A 21,355-nucleotide genomic window follows, 5' to 3' on the forward strand; every position below is an offset into this window, starting at 1 on the left:
GTTCTGTTCGTGGGGACTCACCGGATCGATCCACGGATCGATCCAGATCTTCTGGATCGATCCACTGATTGATCCAAACCTGCTGGATCAATCCACGGATAAATCCAAACCTGCTGGATCAATCCACGGATCAATCCAAACCTGCTGGATCAATCCACGGATCAATCCAAACCTGCTGGATCAATCCACGGATCAATCCAAACCTTGGTTTTTGCCCAAAACCAAGCCCAAAGCCCCCTAAACCAACATCTAGTCAACCATGACTTGTTGGTACATAAGACCTAGCATCCGGTCACCCTTGGCCAGCTAGGACTCTCTCACCAAGTGTCTGGTCAATCCCTTTGACCCACTTGGACTTTTCTCTTCTTGCCAAGTATCCGGTCACTCCCTAAGACCTACTTGGACTTTTCTTCCTCGTGCCAAGTATCCGGTCAATCCCTTTGACCTACTTGGACTCTCACCAGATGTCTGGTCAACCTTGACCCATCTGGATTTCTCTTGCCTGGCTTCACTCACCAGGACTTTCCCAATTGCCTAGTTTCACTCACTAGGTCTTTCAACTGGCTTCACTCACCAGGATTTTCCTCCTGCCTGACATCCCAGTTAGGACTTCCCAGTCAAGTATCCGGTCATCCTTGACCTACTTGACTCTTCTTCAATCAATATCTTATTGTCAAACATCTAAACCCAAACCAAGACTCAGCTTGGTCAACCAGGTCAACCTTGACCTGAGGGATGTTGCACCAACAATCTCCCCCTTTTTGATGTTTGACAATACCACAATAACACTTACAATGCCACATGTAAGTTAGGCTAATCCCATAGCCTCATTCTTCATGCCACTAGGTAATGAAAGCATAAGTTAAGCTTTTCATTCTCCCCCTAAGAGGGAAAACTCCCTCTTAGATAATGAAAGCCTAACTTACTCCCTTTCACACGTCCTTTCATTCTCCCCCTATTGGCACACATCAACCTATGCCCCCTCTTTGGGCACACTTCAACAAATCCATTTGTTGAAAACTCTCCCCTGAAGAGTTGCTCATCATTGGTTACAACTTCACTCGTTGAACCAACATGATAATGAAGGTCCCATACCCTTCATTTATCCTTAACTTCTTCCTCAATGTAGACAAATACCCAACCTTGAGCATGTTCTAACATCTTGAGTTCCCACTTGAAATAATGAGGATATCCACTCCCCATTTCAAGTTCAAAAGCTCGTCCATGAGCATTTTCTTTAAAGAAGGTTAACCACCTTCCAAGGTTCATGAAAAATAATTTTCATGCCTTTAAAGAGTCCCTCCCCCTAAAGACATGGTGGTAACTTCTGTCATTGCACCAACAATGACTTGGAATCCCTAAACCTTTAGGAAACCCAAATTTATAAGTTTTGAGGTTCAAATGTTCAAAATTTGAAACAAACCTCAACCTAAACTTCAATGAAGTCTTCCTTAACCATTCCATCCTTGTTTTCAACACGAAAACACCATTTTTATGTATACAAATGTATTTTAAGGGTTTGAAATGGTTACATAGACTAACCATGGTTCAAAGATGCTGAAATCAGGCCTTCCCAGCCAAAATCAGCAACTTGGATCTATTGGAGTTGGGATCCAATCGATTAAACCAACTGAATCGATCCACTGATCGATTCAATCTTCTTGGATCGATCGGCTGATCGATCCAGCGAGCTTCTGCTCGCGAGAAATGCCTTCTCAATCGATCGGCTGATCGATTGAGGAACTCCAATCGATCCACTGATCGATTAGAGGCCTGAAATTGCTGAAATTCAATTTCAGCCAATTTCAGAAACCCCTAGAAAATTCTACAAAAATTCAAAAATCATGAAACTTCGTGTAGACATTATTTAGGGCATACTTAATCATGGAAAAATAGTTTTCTATGAAAATACTTCATATTTTCAAAGATTGACACAAACTTGAAAACTTGCAAAAACTTTAGCGTTTTCTTCAAGTTTGTGTCTAACTATTCAATGGTGATTACTATCAAAAGATAGTCTTCACCAAGGTTTTCCAAAAATATTTTAAAAACATTTTCAAAACCAATATCCCATCATGTTCCTTGGGCATAATGCACATGACTTGTACATTAGCTTTCCCAATGATGGGAAAACACATAACTATGTGTTTTGATGAACTTAAAACTCAAAAGAATGCACTAAATCAACATCTTGAGTTTTGTTCATCATCCTAACATCTCACTTGTATCTAATGTGCACTGAAACACATACAAGTCATCTTATAGGTCTTTGTGAGATGTAAGATTTTGGTTTTGCCCTATTCTAGGGATCATGCATATCTATCTAGGCATTTTGAGAGGTAGACATCCACAAAGGATGTTACTTGTTGATTTACTTGTTAAACAAATGTCACTTGTTTATTCCACTTGTTGTAAACAAATGCCACTTGTTTAACTAATGCCATATGTCCTTAATTTTTAAGGAAATAAACATAATGCATGATAATGTTATGGCATACATCAAAATAAAATAGCTTTCAAAAGAAAGATTCCTATAACTACATGATGTATGTATGGCATGACATGGTATTTTTGTATTTTTCATGATAAGTCATGAATGCAAAATACAAATAAGATAAAATATGATGTCATGGCATATTATGAGCAAACAATCATGGCAAGGTTTAGCATAAATAAAATATACCTAGATTACCTATCTAAGTATCGTTAATCTTAGCTAATCCTAAAACTTAAACCCTAGATTGCCCAAAGTGCTTCAAGAGAGTGCCAAAACCTAAATGGGCATTTCTAATTCTCTTGATTAATTTATGCCAATTGAAATTAAGCTTATCCTCAAATGTTGGCATATTCCATTTTTCCTCAAGAGTAATCACATAAATCAAGGCCCGGAGTGCCTTAAAATTTCTAAGAGAATATCAAAATCCCAACTTGGTATTTCTCTAGGTTTTCCCAATTTATGCCTTTTTAAGATAAAATCAATTTTCCACCATTAGGCACATTCTACTCTTTCAAGGAGTAAATGATAATTCCATTTCATTTTCAAAGGTTAACAAAAACCTTGAAAATGCTCCTTGAGTGTCAATTTCCTCAAAGTTGGGTTAACTACCCTTCTAATCGGAGTTGACACTCTCTAACCCATCTATGGGGTAGAGAAGATGCTCCTAGGAACCCAACACCTATTGGTGCTCCTTGGATGCTCTAGGTACTCACTAGGGATAACTTCCCTAGATACCTTCCTAGTGACCTTGTTGAGCTTCTTAGAAGCCTTGGTCACATTTTCTAGGTCAACTCTAGGGATAGCCTCTCTTGTGACCTTGTTAGTGACTTTCTTAGACTTCTTAGAAGTCTTAGTCACTTTGGTTGCAAAGATACTCTTAGGATATCTTCCTTGTATCTTGGACTTGACCTCTAGACTTAGGGTTTGTTCCATAGCTATATGGAACCCTATGATAACTAGGCACATCCTTTTTAGCTTTGGGTTTGTATCCCAAACCTCTATGACCATTGGATGACCTTTGTGCTCCTAGACCTAGGCTATGCTCATTTTGGCCTAATAGGATATTTTCCATCCTTCTTAGGGTCTTTTCCATTTTATCAAGTCTTGACCTCAAGACTTGATTTTCCATCACTAAGTCCTTAGTTTTGGTTTTCCATTAAGTCCATGAGCATTTTTGTTTCTAGGCTTGTAGCTACAATCCTTAGAGTTCTTGCCTAGACTTTTACCTACATTCCTAGCCTTAGGTGTAGTAGTTTTGGCATGTAGGGCCACATGCTTTTCCTTAAAGCCCTCATGCTTCCTATTCTTATGGTAAATCGCATTAAAATGATAAAAATTAGAACTATCATGCTTTTTACCATAATGTAAAGGAGTAGGCTCAATAAATGTTACCTTCTTCTTTACCTTGGAGGCTCCCCCTTGACTAATGCCTCCTTGAGCCTTGACCATCTTCTTCCCCTTGAGGCATTGACTCCGGTAATGCCCCTTTTGATTGCAAGAGAAGCATATGATATGCTCCTTGCTCTTCTTTGTTCCGGGAATGGTCTCCTCGGACTTCTCCTTGCCCTTTTGCGTCACTTGACCCTTCTTCTTGGCCAAGTTGGGACACTTGCTCTTGTAGTGCCCACTTTCCCTACACTCAAAACATATTATATGATTTTTATTTTTAATTGAAACATTTATACCTTCTTGTGTAGGGATGGCACTTGCTCCTCCATTTGCTATTTCTTGAATTTCGGAGGTGGCACCATCTTCTTCTTCTTCACTTGACCCGGATGTAGAAACTTCTCCTTCTTCTTGATCCGGCGTCACCAAGGATTGCTCCCCCTCAATCCTAGAGGTGGAGGCTTCATCATCTTGAACATGAAACAAGGAGTATGCTCCCTCCTTGTTCCCTTCGTTGCATTCCCTTGAGGATGAAGCTTCTTGGATTTCCTCTTCTTCGGAGGTTGAGCATCTCTCAATCTCGGAGTCCTCCTCTTGGTCTTGCTCCAAAGAGTCACCCTCTCTGGATTCTTCATGATCTTGTACAGTGGAGGGGATCTCTTCATGAAGCTTGGCAAATTTGCTCCATAGCTCCTTTGCATCTTCAAACTCTCCAATTTTGCAAAGGATGGTGCTTGGCAATAAATTGACCAAAAGCTTGGTCACTTTGTCATTGGCCTCGCACCTTTGGACTTGCTCCGGGGTCCATTTGCTTTTCTTTAGAACTTTGCCTTTTGAATTTCTTGGAGCCTTGAAGCCTTCCATTAGAGCAAACCATTGCTCTATCTCCATCATAAGAAAATTTTCGATTCTTGATTTCCAAGAATCGAAACTCGTAGAAGTGTATGGTGGAGCCACCCTTGTGTCAAATCCAAGCCCATCTTGGAATTGCATCTTGAAGTTGAGCTTGATAAAGTCTTGAACTTGAAGAATTTTCTCCAACTTCTTCACCCTCTAGCTTTTCTTGATATGCTTGACCCTTCCGGCGATGATTCCGGTGAAGAGCGGCCTTGCTCTGATACCACTTGTTAGGACCAAAAGTAGCTAGAGGGGGGGGGGTGAATAGCTCGTCGCGTGCTCGTTGCTCGGTGTTGCTTGTTTCTTCAAGAATGCGCAGCGGAAAATACATAAACAAACACAAACACGCTAACACTAGGAGTTTACTTGGTATCCACCTCCAACGGAGATGACTAATCCAAGGATCTACACCACGCACGCACCCTCCACTATGAAAATACTCCTTTTCGGTAACTACCGAGGGCGGAGAAGCCCTACAAGACTCTCAGTACAAGAAGAAGAAAGGGTAGTAAAGAATAAGCAAAAGCTTACAAGAAATGCAGTAAAAACCCTAGCTTCTTCTTCTTCTCGTTGCAACTCGCCTCTTGACTTGGATGAACCTCCAAGAACCTTCAAGAACTGGCGGTGAGGAGCTTAGAGAGTGCTGGGGAGGAGCTGTGTTGAATCTGGAGTGAGTCGGTGAAGTTCTGAAGAAATCGCACGCCAACAGCTATAAACGACGCCAACGGTCGAATCCCAATCGATTGGATTGCTCCCAATCGATTGGGGAGGCTTTGGATCGATCCACGGATCGATCCAGAGCACCTCTGTGCTCTGGAAAAACTTCTGGATCGATCCACCGATCGATCCAGCACTTATCGCGCGAAGCAGCAGCGTCCCAATCGATCCACTGATCGATTGGGACCTCTGGATCGATCCACGGATCGATCCAGAGAGGTTCTGTTCGTGGGGACTCACCGGATCGATCGGTGGATCGATCCAGATCTTCTGGATCGATCCACTGATCGATCCAAACCTGCTGGATCAATCCACGGATCAATCCAAACTCAATCCAAACCTGCTGGATCAATCCACGGATCAATCCACGGATCAATCCAAACCTGGGTTTTGCCCAAAACCAAGCCCAAAGCCCCTAAACCAACATCTAGTCAACCATGACTTGTTGGTACATAAGACCTAGCATCCGGTCACCCTTGGCCAGCTAGGACTCTCTCACCAAGTGTCTGGTCAATCCCTTTGACCCACTTGGACTTTTCTCTTCTTGCCAAGTATCCGGTCACTCCCTAAGACCTACTTGGACTTTTCTTCCTCGTGCCAAGTATCCGGTCAATCCCTTTGACCTACTTGGACTCTCACCAGATGTCTGGTCAACCTTGACCCATCTGGATTTCTCTTGCCTGGCTTCACTCACCAGGACTTTCCCAATTGCCTAGTTTCACTCACTAGGTCTTTCAACTGGCTTCACTCACCAGGATTTTCCTCCTGCCTGACATCCCAGTTAGGACTTCCCAGTCAAGTATCCGGTCATCCTTGACCTACTTGACTCTTCTTCAATCAATATCTTATTGTCAAACATCTAAACTCAAACCAAGACTCAGCTTGGTCAACCAGGTCAACCTTGACCTGAGGGATGTTGCACCAACACCTTTTCCTTCCATCTGTCCTGGATAGGCGCTTCATCCTAAGAAGATCCTTGCTCTTTGTCTGCTCGACCTTGTTCCTCTGAAGGGGTATTGAACAACGCTCGGTTAAAGGAGATCGACGCATTCGACGAATCCCCGTATGTGTCGGTCGACTTCTTGTTCTACCCCCGAATGGATATATTTTCCTGTTGGTCTCTATATCCGGCTTGTTGTCTCGTCATTGACGCACTGTGTTCATTTACATGTAGCTCGACCATCGCCTGCTATTGCTGCTCCACAATCTTTGTTGCTTGGGTTTGTATCAGCATGTCTAATTTCTCCTTTGTTAGTGTCACCATCGTGAGTCGTCTAGCGTCTTCTATCTCCACGTCTCGAATACAAGCTATATTCCCACAAATGACGCCAATATGATCCCGTCCGAAAATCGTGAAGAAGGCTGGCTGAGGAAGGTGACTCCTCGGTTGACTGCGTGAAGACTCTGCTTTGATATGCAACACAAGAGATGTTAATGCCAAGCCAAGGAAAGAGTTTCCGACGTTGGCCCTCTGACGCTCAAGCCAGTCATCGGAACAGTAGAAGAAGGTGGAGCAACGTAGTAGCAGCGAAAGTACAAGCGTGAATAATGAATAGCACATACCTCCGCTGATGCATAGACCCCCCCTCTTATATATTGCTACAGTGGGCGACATGCACCCTCCCCAAGGTATGAGCACGCTTTCCTAACGTCCTATGAAAAGATATGTTAGGAAAATGTCTTTGACACCATACCTTAATAGAGCATGCAAATCTCTGACAAGATAGTAAAAGCTTCTGTCGTATGATTTGTTTGTTGACCATGTCTTGTTGTCAGTGGCATTACCTCCCAGAGGGATATTAAGAGATATATGAGGGGTCCCACTATTTGATCGAGCGGGGTAGCCGTTCGACCGGGATTCCCTGCCCGATCGACCTCAACTTCTTTTTTTCATAATGACTCAGTTCAGCAGATTGTTTCTAGTCCGACCGGACATGAGCTCCGGTCGACCTGGCACTCACTTTGTCAATTGTGAGCATCTAATATTCTGACTGTACTAATCCCGTTCAGACGAGCAATCTGTCCTAATGAACCTGCCAACCGATCGGACACTTCTAGATCGATCGGCAGTTGACGTCGAATATCGTTCAACCCACTTTTGGTGAACCTGTTGGTTCTCTCTCTTTGACTTCTTTAAATTTGACCTCCACGTCAACTGCTGTCTTTGCCCTTGACTCATGCTCGGTGGGCCCGATTTTATCATCGCATCACCCTATATTTAAAAAATAATATTTAATTTATCAAAATCAAATGTGAAAAAATTGGTAGAAGGTAATTATGTCCTTATATTTTTGATAATATTAAAAGAGAAAACACATATTTAATTTATATGTAAAATAATTTACATATATGTTCGGATTTCTTTAATTATTGATATATATTTCTTTAATTATTGATTATTTACATCGATCATATATATACATGGAGAAAAATATACATAAAAAGATAAAAAAAAATATAAAAACATCTAGTGATACTGTCCTTCGTTGCTCACTCATATATGTGGTTGATGTTGGTGCATTCGCTCTCAATATCCTGCAATGCCAAGATTGTCAGCTGAGGGCTGGCATTGTCGGTGTTACCTTTTTTGACGATTAAATCAGTGATGAACTGAGATGTGAGACTCGGGTACATACATGAGAAAGCAAGAGAGCTCGAAGAAGATGAAGAAAATTTACCTTCGCGTAAGAAAAAAAAATTATACCTTTACATATTTTTACGGAACCTTATATAATCATGGACAAGAATGAATCTAAAATTTTAAATTTACAGGGAAGTGAAGAAAATAATTATTATACATTATATTCGAAGGATGCGCAGCTAGGGCGACAAAAATATATTTTTTTAAACTATTTAATTTTATGATATTTATATAATTAAATATTAATTTTTATATATGGTTAGAAATATTAATTTTTATATATGGTTGGAGGTTAGATACAATTTATTAATTTTAATTAGTAAATTAACAATCATGAACATATTAAAAATATCAATTATTACTTTAAATTATCTAAAATTAATTCATATATTAATAAAAAAAATAGAAATGTACTTACATTATTAATAAATTTAATATATTTTCCCATAATAAAATATTAAGATCTTTTATAATTTTTTTTCGCATTTAACTTTGATAAAAAAAACGGTTAAATATTATTTTAAAAATATGAAGAGGACCAAATACTACTAGATGCAAAATAGAGGGGGTCAAAGTCCCTTTCTACAAATCTAGCTGGGCGATTTTTCTATTTATTTAAAGATCTTAGGACAGAATGGTGTATAAATATTTTACCAGGTGATGAAATAAAAAAAATCCATAATTTACCATTCCTCCTCCTGGTGCCCATATTTTGGACACAAATGGAACACATTTACAATTTTTTTTCTTCTCATTTTATGTTGCACAAATGATATACAACAGAAAATGTGAATTGCCTAACTACAATTTAAAAATAATACATAAGATAATTGCAATCAACAAACATGTACCAGCACACTAATGACACAACAACAAATACAGAACTACGACGGGGTTGAATAATGTTACAGTAGAGAATGTTTAAGCGCCTTTGTTGAACTTTCTTTCAAATCTGTGGCACCTAAAAATGCAGTTCATGCTCCATGATCTTTGCTCTAACTTGAAAGGCATTGCCAGCGAAAGACTCATACTACTGCTTATCTGCTTCTTTAAGTTGGAGAAATAATATTGGCTTTTCGCGATGATTTCACATGTTATGCAGGGTTGGGAGCAGCTTTGGAATCACTGTTTATGGCTTCCTATTTCTAGCAGCTGGGATGTCGTGGTTGTGTTTTCCCTCGTAAGACGTAATTACAGCCTTGGGGTCGGTCGGAGATCTTTCAATGTGTTTTCTCACACTGCACCCAGCATAAGTGCATTTATAGTAGCTCCTGGATTGAACAAGTTAACAGTGTCAAGCCACATGAACTTTAGTATAGTTACAACGAAATGATGAGATCAGAATCTTTTGATCCAAGTCAATGATAGATCTAACGACAAAAGTAACACAGAGATGGTAATTTTAAAAGAACTTTAACAGATCTTTCATTAAAAAGCAATCATGCTTGTAACTGAGATTAGTAGGTGATGTATCACGTAGACAATAAATTCACAAACTGGCCCAGATAAATTTTGCTAAAATGGAAAATAAATTAACAAGAGAGAATGGAGATGCTTTTATAGGTCCTAATCATGACATTTCCATCTTTTGTCTATTGATCTTTCAGTTTAACAAAAAAAAAATGGTTCTCTTTGTTAGTTTCGTAAATTTGTTGATCTCAATGGATGCATGATCTCCTTAAGTCCTTTCATATTAGCAGGAGCCCTCTCATCACAAGATTTTTTATTGATCAATTTAAACCTAACATTTCCTACGTTATCCCATCAATAAAATGTTTAATATTAATTAATGAGGTTTAAATTCTAGGTCAAAATTTCAAGAGATAGGATTGACAATATACAAATCTCATTAACTTTTATTTGGTTCATTGATAGAGTAAAAAAGTTGGGAGATAAGGATTCACAAATAGTAAAACCAGTAACGGAGATCTGAAGATTGGTACTAAAATATTAGGATTGTTCCACTAATATACATGACCATATTGTCAAAAGGCATTTGCATGATCCATGTGGAATTGTTTATGAAATACCAATAACCAAAGATTAATTTTTGAAAGGATTAATCTGAGAACTTATCCAGATTTAAATAACAAGAATAGAAGAAAGTTTGATAAAACAAGTAAATTGTTGATCTTCCAGCTCTCTCTCCATTGGTAGCTAAATGTTTTTGAGGCTTGCTAATAGGATGAAATAACTTTCCAACACAATTGCAACCTCCTGTAACTAATTTGCTATCCTAAATTACTAGAGAGAAGTGAAAATAAGACATGAATATACTCAAAATATACATGCAAATAAGAATGGCAATATTGAAAAAATGTACTCTAAGATACTACCTTGGATTAGGATTTCCTTTTACTACTTTTTGCCCATATTTGCGCCATTTGTAGCCATCATCAAGAAGATCAACCTCACTTCTTGTCTGGACGATGATCCTAGGCTCATTAGAAGTCTTTTGAGAAGATGCTGTCACGTTCCTACAGATAAGAGAAAGACAATTACACCATCTGAAAACAATATAAATGTTAAAAAAAATTAGTAACATCTCGAGTATACCTTCTTTTGGGATCACACTCATCCTCATCCTCCTCATCCGGCCTACTTTCAATTACTTCTTCACCATCACTAGATCCAGATAATTGTTCTGGTGAACCATATCCTGATTCTCGGTCTTTACTGGAAAACAGAGCAGTGTTTTCACTGTTTGGTTTGCTGAAATTACCATGACAACCAAGAAAACCTGGTTCCAGATTGTCAATGTGCCCATTAGTCTCATTCAATCTACTAGAATTACCTTCCTTGGTGTGTTTGTTTGGTTTAGGGAGTTCATGGTTATGTTGGCCCTTATATGTTATTTCAGTTACTTGACCATCAACTGAACGCTCGACCTTTTTCTTAACTGGACATTTTGGATGAGTGCATTTGTAATAGCTCCTAGGATATTCACTCCCTTTTACAACCTTCTGCCCATACTTCCGCCAATTGTAACCATCATGAGAAGGTTTGCCAACAACAGTTGTATTAGGTTGAGATTTTTGATTAAAAGTTTGTGAACCTTCCTCAGATTTTGTACTAGAATATGTAGGTTTAGGAGGACTCTCCTGGATTGGTTGTGATGAGAATTTTGTCATTTCTGTTGAGAAAGGTGAAGGTAGCTCTGCTTTGGTCAGCATACTAAATGGAGATTGTGCAGCCTGAGCAGTGACTTGAGCAAGAGCCTCCTGGTGGGACATTGCAAAATTACCCTATGGGGATCCAAAGGAAAAGAAAAATTGAAGGAATTAATCCAAAAGCTTCTTGGTAATATTCTGAAATTGAATCAGACATACTTCAAAGTATCTTAATTTTTGGGGGGAGAAATTGATTGAGAAGATAAACAGCAAAGTTCAATTAGGTGGAACTAAAAATTCCAAAATAAATAAAAACATATTGCAATCAAGAAAAGAAGATCTCCAAGTTACAACAGTATAAAATGTTCTCTTGATACCAAAACAATCATAGAGTTATTGGTTTTCTACAAATGATTAACAATTTATTTGTTCAAGGAAATGTTAAGTGTCAAAGGTCAAAAAAACTATATTCCAGATTTTGCTTATATAGTCAGATAAGTAAGAAATGAAGTAAACGAGCTGCTACTTTGGTTCATTCAATGTCAAATATTCACATGAAATATAATGAAGTAAACTTGATAAGGCTAGTGCAAGTGTAGAAGTAACAAAGGTTGTTTCCTCAAATCATAGAAGTTTGATATAACAGACAACACAAAACAAACCACACGTCTTCTTAAGTTGGTTCATCTTGTCATCCTCTGATAAAAAAGAGAATTTTTCTTCATTGTTACCCGGTGTTACTTCTAGATGCCCAAGGGTGAAATCCTCACAAGATATTTGCCTTATTAGCAATAAGTACAGGCCATCCTAAATGTCTTTCTTTTGCCTACATTAACAGTATTTGCTACTATGCCACAATTATAATGTTAAAGAATGACATTCAATGTCATTCTTTTGCAGTCAAAGTTGTGGTTCATCCTTATGATGGAGACTATGAGTGTAAAGTTCCTTCAACTTTAATTCCTTGTTCGAGCTTAAGTTGTTCTGTAATCACCTTTTATTACTATACCATATGATAAAAATAAATAAATCATTGATTGATATTTGATCATGCAGGATCAAATTGTCTGTTTCTTAGTACCTTGGTCAAATTTTATCTGCTTGCTCATCAAACTCAGTGCAACAAGTTAAGAGTTCTACACCATTGATGAAAATCAGACCATGTTATATAGCTACATGACACAATAACATGCTGGTAATTGTTTCTTAAACTAGCATAGTGTAAATGTAACAGAGTGACACATTTAGGTTCATTGTTACCTAAGAGTTTGGGCACTTGGAAAGTGAATATTGTTTTCTCCACTAACTACGGCTTGCGACTAAAGAGCCATACATGATAAGTGATGTATCACAACTAGTACACAATTTCATTTACCAGTCAACCATTATCTAGTAGCAACAATTAAATTATTATTTCTGTTTGTTTGAAAGATATATTATCATTTACCAGTCAACCATTATCTAGTAGCAACAATTAAATTATTATTTCTGTTTGTTTGAAAGATATATTTTATCAGTCCAAATTGACAGAAGCATGAACTATTCTCCACATTCAAAAGTTGTAATATCAGCAAAAAAATTGAAAAAAAAAGATCCGTCTTCAATTGATGGAGATTGATAAAGGATTTCTGCTTCTCTCTACATGTGAAATCGTTGATTCATAGCCAATCAACTGTAAATAACCCAGCATCTACACAACAATAATCACAAATAATTAAGAACCTCCAAATTGATGTATTTGGTAATTTCAATACTGAATTTAACACCTATTCCGGACTACCTAGGCACTCAACTCCATCTATCAACCAACAATTGCAGAAAAAATTGCATCAAATCAGATATTTAGTGAATCACATACCAGGGCAGAAGAAAAGAAAGAAGGAGAATCGAGCAAGTCAGTAGGACTCAACCCAGGCGGCACAGTGAAAATCTTCGGGTGGTTAATCGCCAGGCTCGGTGGCTGATTGTACCCCGAACGGACCAAACCGCCACCACTCTCCTCGCCATCGCTCGAGAGCTTCTTCGCATCCTTCCCCTGCTCTTTCGTAGCTCCTCCTGTCCTCCTCGCCACCGCCACCGGAGAATTAATCGCGCCGACAAGAAGCTGAGTGAAGGAGCGGCACTCCGAGTCGGGGTCCTCGGCGAAGAAACTCGACACCAGCGTCAGCGGTCCGGGGCTCAGCTCCGACGCGCCCCCGCGGAAGAGGCTCTCGAAGGAGGAGCGGGGAGGGAGGGTTATGGTAGGCCGCGGTGGCGCCCCCGCCCTTGGGGCCGCCGCCGCTTCTTCTCCGATGCCATCTCGGCCACCGCTTCCCCCATTATCCTCCATCTGATTCGTACCAAACCTCTCTCTCTCTCTCCCCCTTACACACAATAAACACACCCACTTGCACTCACACAATTAAATATCAATGGCAACTAAAAAATATAAAAAAATAATCTGTGGATAAACTCCCACCAAATTATCTAGCACTTGAGAGTAAAAGAGAAAGTTGACTTTCGCTGCCTCATTCATGGCTGTTCTTCCCAGTTGCCACCGAGTTGACGTGTACAAGGAGTGGCTTACCATCCTCTTCTTGCAGTCTTTATCGAGCGATGCAAGATAAAATTCAATCTTTTTCATACTATATATATTTTTTACCCAGCAGACACTAAAAACCTTGTTTTTTTTAAAATAAAAAAGTCTGGAAACATCAGTACGGGAATCAAATCCAGGAGTAGGGACAAAAAAATTATTGTGTAAGCTGTGTTAGTTGCAACTTTGCTGTGTTTCACAAACGCAGCAGGGCAACTATCGACTACACCAATGGGGAAGGCGAATAAGTATTAGAGGAGGAAAAGAGCTTACAAATTTTTTGTGCATCATGGGATGCTAGAGCTAGAGAAGTACCTGCCAAGTAGTCCTCCTTGTAGTTTTCAGATTTCACTGCACAGTGGAACAGTTCTAACACGTTTGCCATGACTGATGTAAGAAAAGCTTGCGGCAATGATTTGTATCCAGTCCACTTCGATACACATGGATGTCATAACAATCAACGACAGTCCATCAAGCACACTTTTTTATTTAAGATGCGTCGAGCTTTCTCTATCCTGGACCATAAGATGTGCAGTGAATTTTGTCTTTTGAGTAGTTGGAATCATTATTGACAGTCTTACTAACTTTCAAGATTATTAACATCAGATTGGTTGGTTTTCAACATTCAAGATTATTGTTTGCCAGAAAAAGTTTCAGGAACCACAATCCAAGCGCAAAGGAAATAGTATTGTAGGTTGGAAGATTCATGTTGATGAGAATACAATAAATACTGTATCAAAGTACATTTACTCTCATAGATGCTTCATATATCTGCAGCCAGTATTGTTGCATTAAGTTTGTGTCTGTACCCAAATTGGTGGACAAATTTTGTCAAATTTACCATGAGCAGTGCGGACAAATTTATCTAATGATTTCCAATTCAAAAACACTGATTGTATTTAAACACAGGACCACCACTGCTATCATCTCAATCAAACAGAAAGGATGGCAGTGGTGCTATAAAAACTGCTGAACTCAACTGGGAGATATTGCTCACACAAACAAGATTTTAAGATGGAACCTCCAGTTTTAAATTTTAATATAAACTTAAATCCTATCTGGTCATTAATTACCCCCAAAACTTTAAGCTTTCAGAAAAGGATCCAATAGACATACCTTAAATATATGTCAATCAAACAATTTGGAAGATAGTAGCCAGTAGTACTAATAGCAGTAGCAGCAATAAACTTATATCTTATATGTCCTTCTTCAGATGTGGCATTTAGTAGAGGAATTACTCGTTCAGCCACTTAGCAGTGAAGTGATCGAGATATTGTCAGATTGATACAACGATATTAATTAAGAAATGGCATGTAGTAACAGTTTATAATGAGTAATTGGAGGTTGTGACTTCCGCCACTTATTCCAGAATTCAATATGAACCAGTGAAGAAGTTAATCCGAGCATCTAGAAATTAGCTGAACATGTAGCTTCAACTCACAGGCAATCTCTCTTATTCAATTAGAATAGCAAAATATTGCCTGGAGAAACGGTTGCATATGCACTTTTAAGTTTGAACTAGGAGAAAATATGATGAATCAAGTTGCAAACTGTTCATACGTTTGCCTATGCGAAAAAAAAATACTGACACAGTTCAGTGAAGCAAAAGTAACCAGAAACGCCGATCACCAGTTGAAAATTACCAAAAAATTTTTTGGCGAAATAATGCAATTGGTTGCAAAGGCGAAATGGAAAAAACAACCACATAGGACGATTACGATTCTAGACGAAGGTCTATATGTACCTGTTGCAGGGAGATAGCTTGGAGGCTCCAGTATCCATCTCGGATGTCGAACGGCGCCGTTCCTCGTCGGCGACATTGCTACAATGATCTACGAGATGACACAGCGCGATGGAGATCGAGAGGATAACAACAAAGCCGAGATGATGCATCAAATTGATGAAACCAAACGCAGATGGAGGAGAAGCGATCGATGGTGATCGCAAAAGCGAGAGAAAGGGCCGACGGCTGAAGACCCAATCGCAGGCCCTGGTGTTCAATCGAACCGGCTTAATCATCGAGCAGGTGAGTGATCTCAACCATGTGCATTTTGGCCCTTATAATTTATTACTTTTACACTTTTACTTTTAACTTAGTTTGTGTGCATAAATTATATTTTTATTTGACAGATGAATTAATAAAAAATTATGGATAGTGCTAAATAATCACATAATCTGATTAGTTGGAATATATATATATATATATATATATATCTATATATATATATATATATATATATATAATCGAAAGATAGAGATTTTTAATTAATCAAATTTTAACCAATAAAATTTATTAAAAAATTATATATATATATATATAAAAGAAATATTAATTTTGTATAATTAAAATGTAAAAAAAATAATGAAAACCATGTCTCATATGCTGTGCGCACGGTCTCGACAGATATTAGGGAATTATATAAGAAATATTGATTTTTTTAATTGAAATCTAAAAAAAATAATGAAAAAACAAGTCTGATATCTTGCGCTCAAGATATCACACTTGTTTTTTCATTATTTTTTTAGATTTTAATTTAAAAAATTAATATTTCTTATATAATTTTGTTTTTTTATATTATTTTTAAAAATTTTGAATTAAAAAAATAATTAAAATATATTTTTAAAATTTTATTTTTAGGATTATGTTTTCTAATTGGATGATAATTTGTAAGTTATTTTTTTTTAAGATTTTATTTATAGAGTTTATTTATCAATTGATTATAGTGTTTAGTAAAAAGAAAAATTAAAAATGAAATAAATTTAAGTATTTATATTTATGTATTAAAGAATTATATAAGAAATATTAATTTTTTTAATTAAAAATCTAAGAAAATAATGAAAAAACAAATTTGTGCGCACAGTGTCGGCAGGTATTACTATTAGGAAATTATATAAGAAATATTGATTTCCTTAATTAAAATCTAAAAAACTAATGAAAAAAATAAGTCTGACATGGTACAGTGCGTGACTGTTCGCGCAAACATATCAGACTTGTTTTTTTATTATTTTTTTAGATTTTAATTAAAAAAATCAATATTTTTTATATAATTCCCTAATGCCTGCCGAGACACGTCGCGCAGGATATTGGTTTTTTTTTCTTTTGTATTTTTTTTAATTTTTAATTAAAAAATAATTAAAAAATATTTTTAAGATTTTATTTCTAGATTTATACTTTCCAATTGGATGATAATTTATAAATTATTTTTTTAAGATTTTATTTTTAGTATTCAGATTACCAATTGTGTTAGTGTTTAGTAAAAATAAAAATAAAAAATAAAATAAATTTAAATATTTATGGAGTATTGTAATATATTTAAGGGATATATTTATGTATTAAGGAATTATATAAAAATTATTAAATTTTTTAATTAAAATCTAAAAAAAATAATGAAAAAATATTACGCGTAGGTCGTGCACTGTATGACACATAATATATCAACACTATATATATATATATATATATATATATATATATATATATACCATTAAATACGGGGACTGATAACCAATTAATATTAAATGATATTGCATTTAGGACGATAAACAAATTAAGTGACATTAAATTTAGAGTATTTAAATTTATTTGGTAAAATAATCAAATCAAATTTAGTTGAATTTAAAATGAATTAAATTATTAAAAGAAATATTTATTTAATTAAATGAATTGTTTAAATTTATTTATTTAATTGATTTGATGTATATTAAACAAAATTTAAAAAATTCTCACTAAATCAAATATTAAAATTCATGAACAATTGATTCATTTAGTATTCCTTCTACCATTTGGTGGCTAAAAAACTATCTAGTTACCATTTGTTTTTTTTTTAATTCAGAAATTGTAAAAAAAAATTAAATGTTTACATAGGACTGAATCTACTCCCACAAATAAAAACTAATAAACAAATACCATTAGTGTTTAAATTAGCTTAATTCTGAACATTTTAAAGTTAATTGCATATCAACAACTAGTATACACAGTCTGGAAAGGCCAGCGTGCGTGTACGCGTGGCCACTTGATCGTCGTCTAAATCCGGAATGCTGTTCGCGCAAAATAGCCGTCCTCCCATCTCCCGGCCTACCCTTCCTCATTGACTGGAAGAGGAAACGCTGCTCGTGCTTGGCGTCTTCTGAGCGGTTAGAAATGTACAGTCCGTGTCTCGCCGATGCAGCGAATTGAGATTCGTTTGTCCCCCTTTGATGTGTCGCTTCGCTTGTCTTCTCCGTCTCTCTCTCTTCTTGTCTCAGACCAATTGGCGGGTGAGATGTCTTTTATTTGGACTAAACTACCCTTGAAAACGGACAAAGTGGTGAATCTCTGTGTAAAGAAGGAAGGCATCATTGTAATTATGTGCTTCGTGAGTGGCTTTTACTTTGCCCGCTGCTGCTCTCTCCCGTCGCCAAGCAAGCAGGCAAGCGCTCTGATATGAGATAGATCTCTCAAAGTCTCAATCTCTCTCTTGACTTGGTGTTGTTCTCCGGCCATCGGTCAAAGGTGACGGATTTCCTCTTCCGAGCTTTTGTAAGCGTAAAAGGGAGGATCAGAAGGAGCTTCTACGAATCGGGTGAGAGAGTTGTTTGTTTGATTCTTTTGAAAATAGGGTTTTTTAGGGGTGATTTTCGTTTGATTTTTCGAGGCGTTGAATGTGATGCTTCTTTCATCTCTTGTTTGGACTTGTTTGTACGCGATTTGGGTTCGATAATCAAGGGCCGTCTCGTGAAGTATGCATGCAATATGAATATCGCTCGGATTGAGTAATCGTTGGATCGCTTTGTGAAGAAATTGGGGAATTAAAACCTTGGAGTTGGATTTTTTTGTAGAGTTGGGTACCTTTCGATCTTTTGTTCGTGTTGATAGCAAGGGATAGTTTGGATTTCGTTCTTTCTGTTAAAGGATCTGATGTCCTCTCGTGAAATCAGAACCAAGGATATAAGAGTGAATCCATGGGGATGGGTGGTTGCTTACTCGTACATCAACTGGATGAAAGATACTATTTTGGGCGAATATCCGTGTGAAAATTTCCAGTTTGAATCTCATCTGTTCGTATTGTGATTTTTCTTAGTTGAGACCATACCAATGAGTTGAACTAATCCAAGTTTTAGGTTAACATTAATCAGGATATGGGATTATGATATTTAGTAATGTTACTTTCTTAAAGATTTTAGTATCGTAGAACCATTTTACCTTCTCGGTAATGTATCAATCATATTAGATTTCATGAATCTTAGTTGGAGCCTGCTTTTGCTATTATTTACTTAATTCTTTCTTTTTTTCTTACAGAAAAGTTACTGGTTATTCAGTCACTGAGATAGAGGCTCGCAGTTGTTTGCTGGTGTTAGAACAGGAGTGTAGCTTGCGCATGCTTGTTAATAAGATGTTGGTGCCGAAACAGTATCGTTGCACACACTCAGCTACATGCTTATGCACAAAAGGTCACTTGAGCGAGGATGCAATCTACCTTGTCTTCCAACATCTGAACTGGAACCCTAGATCGATTGCAGTAATGTCTTGTGTTTGCAAATGGTTTGATGAGATTGCCAAGCGTGTCTTCTGGAAGGAGTTTTGCCGGGCAAGGGCCCCCAAAATGATGCTGGATATGCAGTCATGTGGGAGTCACAGTGTTGATGGAAACTGGAAAGCACTTGGAAAGCTTCTTATTCATTGTTCAGGTTGCAGTCTCTTTGGTATTGCCCATGTCCCAGGTCACTTTGTTTATAGGACTAGGTTTTCTAGGACTTCGGGGAAAAGCTTTCTTCTTCCACAATGTAGGACAGATGTTTTGTATGTGTCTGACCCATGTGAACACCTTGATCAAGGTGATGATGGTGATGTAGGAATCTTTCGTGGTATGTTCAAGTCGTTTTCGGTGTCGAGGGTAAGAAAGATGCTTATCGATAGGCAGGCCCAATTCCATCCGACGCAGGTGTGTCCATATTGCAAGGCAAAATTGTGGGATATGTTGCAGGCCAAGATGATACCCAGGAGTGCTTGCATCAGGCTGTGTGCTTACGATGACAGCATCGAGTGTTTTGTATGTCTCAATGGGCACATGTTAGGTGCATGCACTCTGCTGCCACTATCTGACTCTGAGGAGGCATCAGATATTGACTGATGCTTAAAAATGAGTAAAATTTTGTTTGAGGTTAGTTCTCTTGATCTTTTCTGTTTGATCCCTCCATGGTGATTTTAGCTGAATAAATTAACAAAATCCCTATAACTTGCTGTTTTTCAGTGGTGTGTTTTCCTTGTCTAATCGCTTGAGTAAGCAAGCAAAAGGATAACCCATGGATTTCCTCCCATTTTATCCCGTCACAATAAGTGAAATCATGCTAAAGTTTGTTTGGATGAATCTAATTTGCTATATGTTAATTCAAAGTACTGTAATTAGATCAGATATCTGTTTAACTGAGTTGTATTGCTCAAAATGATCATTTGCAAAATCCAACAGCAATTGTAGCTCAATTGCATTTTTTACATTTCTAGAATCGCATGAATCTATTCTAATGAGTTTATAGCAAAATGGCATGTTGGTTGGCATTTGAAGGCTGTTAACCACATGCCATGAAATGGCTGCATGCTCTCTTTCCAGGTATCTCTGTTCAATCACTGTTTAGCATGACAAAGATCTACAGTTTATTTGCAGAACAGAAAAGAGGATCGATACAAAACTTGTTCTCATTTTAGAAGCTGTGTCAACTGATAGCTGTCCTCTTATTCTAGTTCAAGTCTCTCTATTTGTGCACAGAATTTCAGTCGGTGAGAAGGCACAGAAAATTGCTCAAGGGCTGTCTTATAACGCCAGAGAACAAGTAAAAAAGTCGCGTCATGAGGAACTAGTTGAGTACTGGTCCGAAGAGTCTTGTATATTTGCTGCTTCAAAATTAAGACCAAAACTGTTGGTGTAATTTTGCCAAGCCAGTTGGTGTAAGTATTTATCATCGATCCATAAAATTTTAAGTTACTTTTCTTCCTAGAGCTTTACCTACAAAGGTGAGTTATCCGTCTGAACTACCTGAACTCGAATTTTATGTAAACCAGCCATAGTAAAATAGGATAAATCATCGAACTCAACAATAATTAACATGCATTATTGGAATAATAAAAGATACATTAATGATAATAATGAAAATAATTTTTAATTAATTTCAATCAATTAAGATTTATTATATTTGTCACACAATCAAGATGAATATAAATTAAATAGGAAAAATAATATTTTCTATTATATTACTATGTTTATAATTATTATGATTATATGCTTTATTTAATATTTCTATTATTGTGTTGGACAATTTGTATAAATAAGTCTATTGATTTTACTAATAAGATTATCAAAAAATTTTATATTATTTTTTTCCTCTACTTATTGATTTCAACATGTATGATATCATTGTCTACAGTGCCGTAACTTCGGCAATAATAATTTTTCTTTTCCTTTCATCAGTAATTTTTTTTTATTGACAGTAGCAGTTTCAACAAAGACAAAGTTATTATTTGTTCGTTTAATTTTTTCTCTTTGTTTTTTTTGTCTTCT

At 37.0% G+C, this 21,355-nt stretch overlaps 2 protein-coding genes across 7 annotated transcripts; one reads left to right on the forward strand and one right to left on the reverse strand.

Annotated features, from left to right (window-relative positions):
- Positions 1-8,799: 8,799 nt before the first annotated feature.
- Positions 8,800-14,338, reverse strand: LOC122053254 (probable WRKY transcription factor 4). Its single transcript, XM_042615210.1, has 4 exons — positions 13,107-14,338; positions 10,695-11,383; positions 10,475-10,615; positions 8,800-9,409 (listed from the first exon to the last, which is right to left on the reverse strand). Exons 1-4 carry the CDS (start codon positions 13,575-13,577, stop codon positions 9,268-9,270), a joined length of 1,443 nt encoding a protein of 480 aa, XP_042471144.1. The 5' UTR covers positions 13,578-14,338; the 3' UTR covers positions 8,800-9,267.
- A 3,818-nt stretch (positions 14,339-18,156) lies between these two features.
- On the forward strand, positions 18,157-20,782 carry LOC122053255 (EID1-like F-box protein 2). 6 transcript variants are annotated; one of them, XM_042615215.1, is made up of 3 exons: positions 18,157-18,385; positions 19,102-19,505; positions 19,638-20,782. In XM_042615215.1, exons 2-3 carry the CDS (start codon positions 19,181-19,183, stop codon positions 19,931-19,933), a joined length of 621 nt encoding a protein of 206 aa, XP_042471149.1. In that variant the 5' UTR covers positions 18,157-18,385; positions 19,102-19,180; the 3' UTR covers positions 19,934-20,782. The 6 variants fall into 6 exon arrangements, with proteins under 6 accessions (XP_042471149.1, XP_042471150.1, XP_042471146.1 ...); XM_042615212.1 differs by having other exon boundaries at positions 18,161-18,385; positions 19,102-19,963; positions 20,411-20,782; XM_042615213.1 differs by having other exon boundaries at positions 18,161-18,385; positions 19,102-19,963; positions 20,465-20,782.
- Positions 20,783-21,355: the final 573 nt, after the last annotated feature.

Source organism: Zingiber officinale, chromosome 3A, assembly GCF_018446385.1.
Source record: "Zingiber officinale cultivar Zhangliang chromosome 3A, Zo_v1.1, whole genome shotgun sequence".
NCBI classification, from domain to species: Eukaryota; Viridiplantae; Streptophyta; class Magnoliopsida; order Zingiberales; family Zingiberaceae; genus Zingiber; species Zingiber officinale.

What these genes read in the sequence shown, in the direction of transcription:
- LOC122053255 (XM_042615216.1), top strand. Translation starts at nt 19,181, where the DNA reads ATGCTTGTTAATAAGATGTTGGTGCCGAAACAGTATCGTTGCACACAC.
- LOC122053254 (XM_042615210.1), bottom strand. Translation starts at nt 13,577, where the DNA reads ATGGAGGATAATGGGGGAAGCGGTGGCCGAGATGGCATCGGAGAAGAA. An exon ending in CTTTCTTTTCTTCTGCCCTG is followed by an intron (nt 11,384 to 13,106) that starts GTATGTGATTCA and finishes GGATCCCCATAG; the next exon opens with GGTAATTTTGCAATGTCCCA. An exon ending in AAAGGAAATCCTAATCCAAG is followed by an intron (nt 9,410 to 10,474) that starts GTAGTATCTTAG and finishes TGTTCAATCCAG; the next exon opens with GAGCTACTATAAATGCACTT.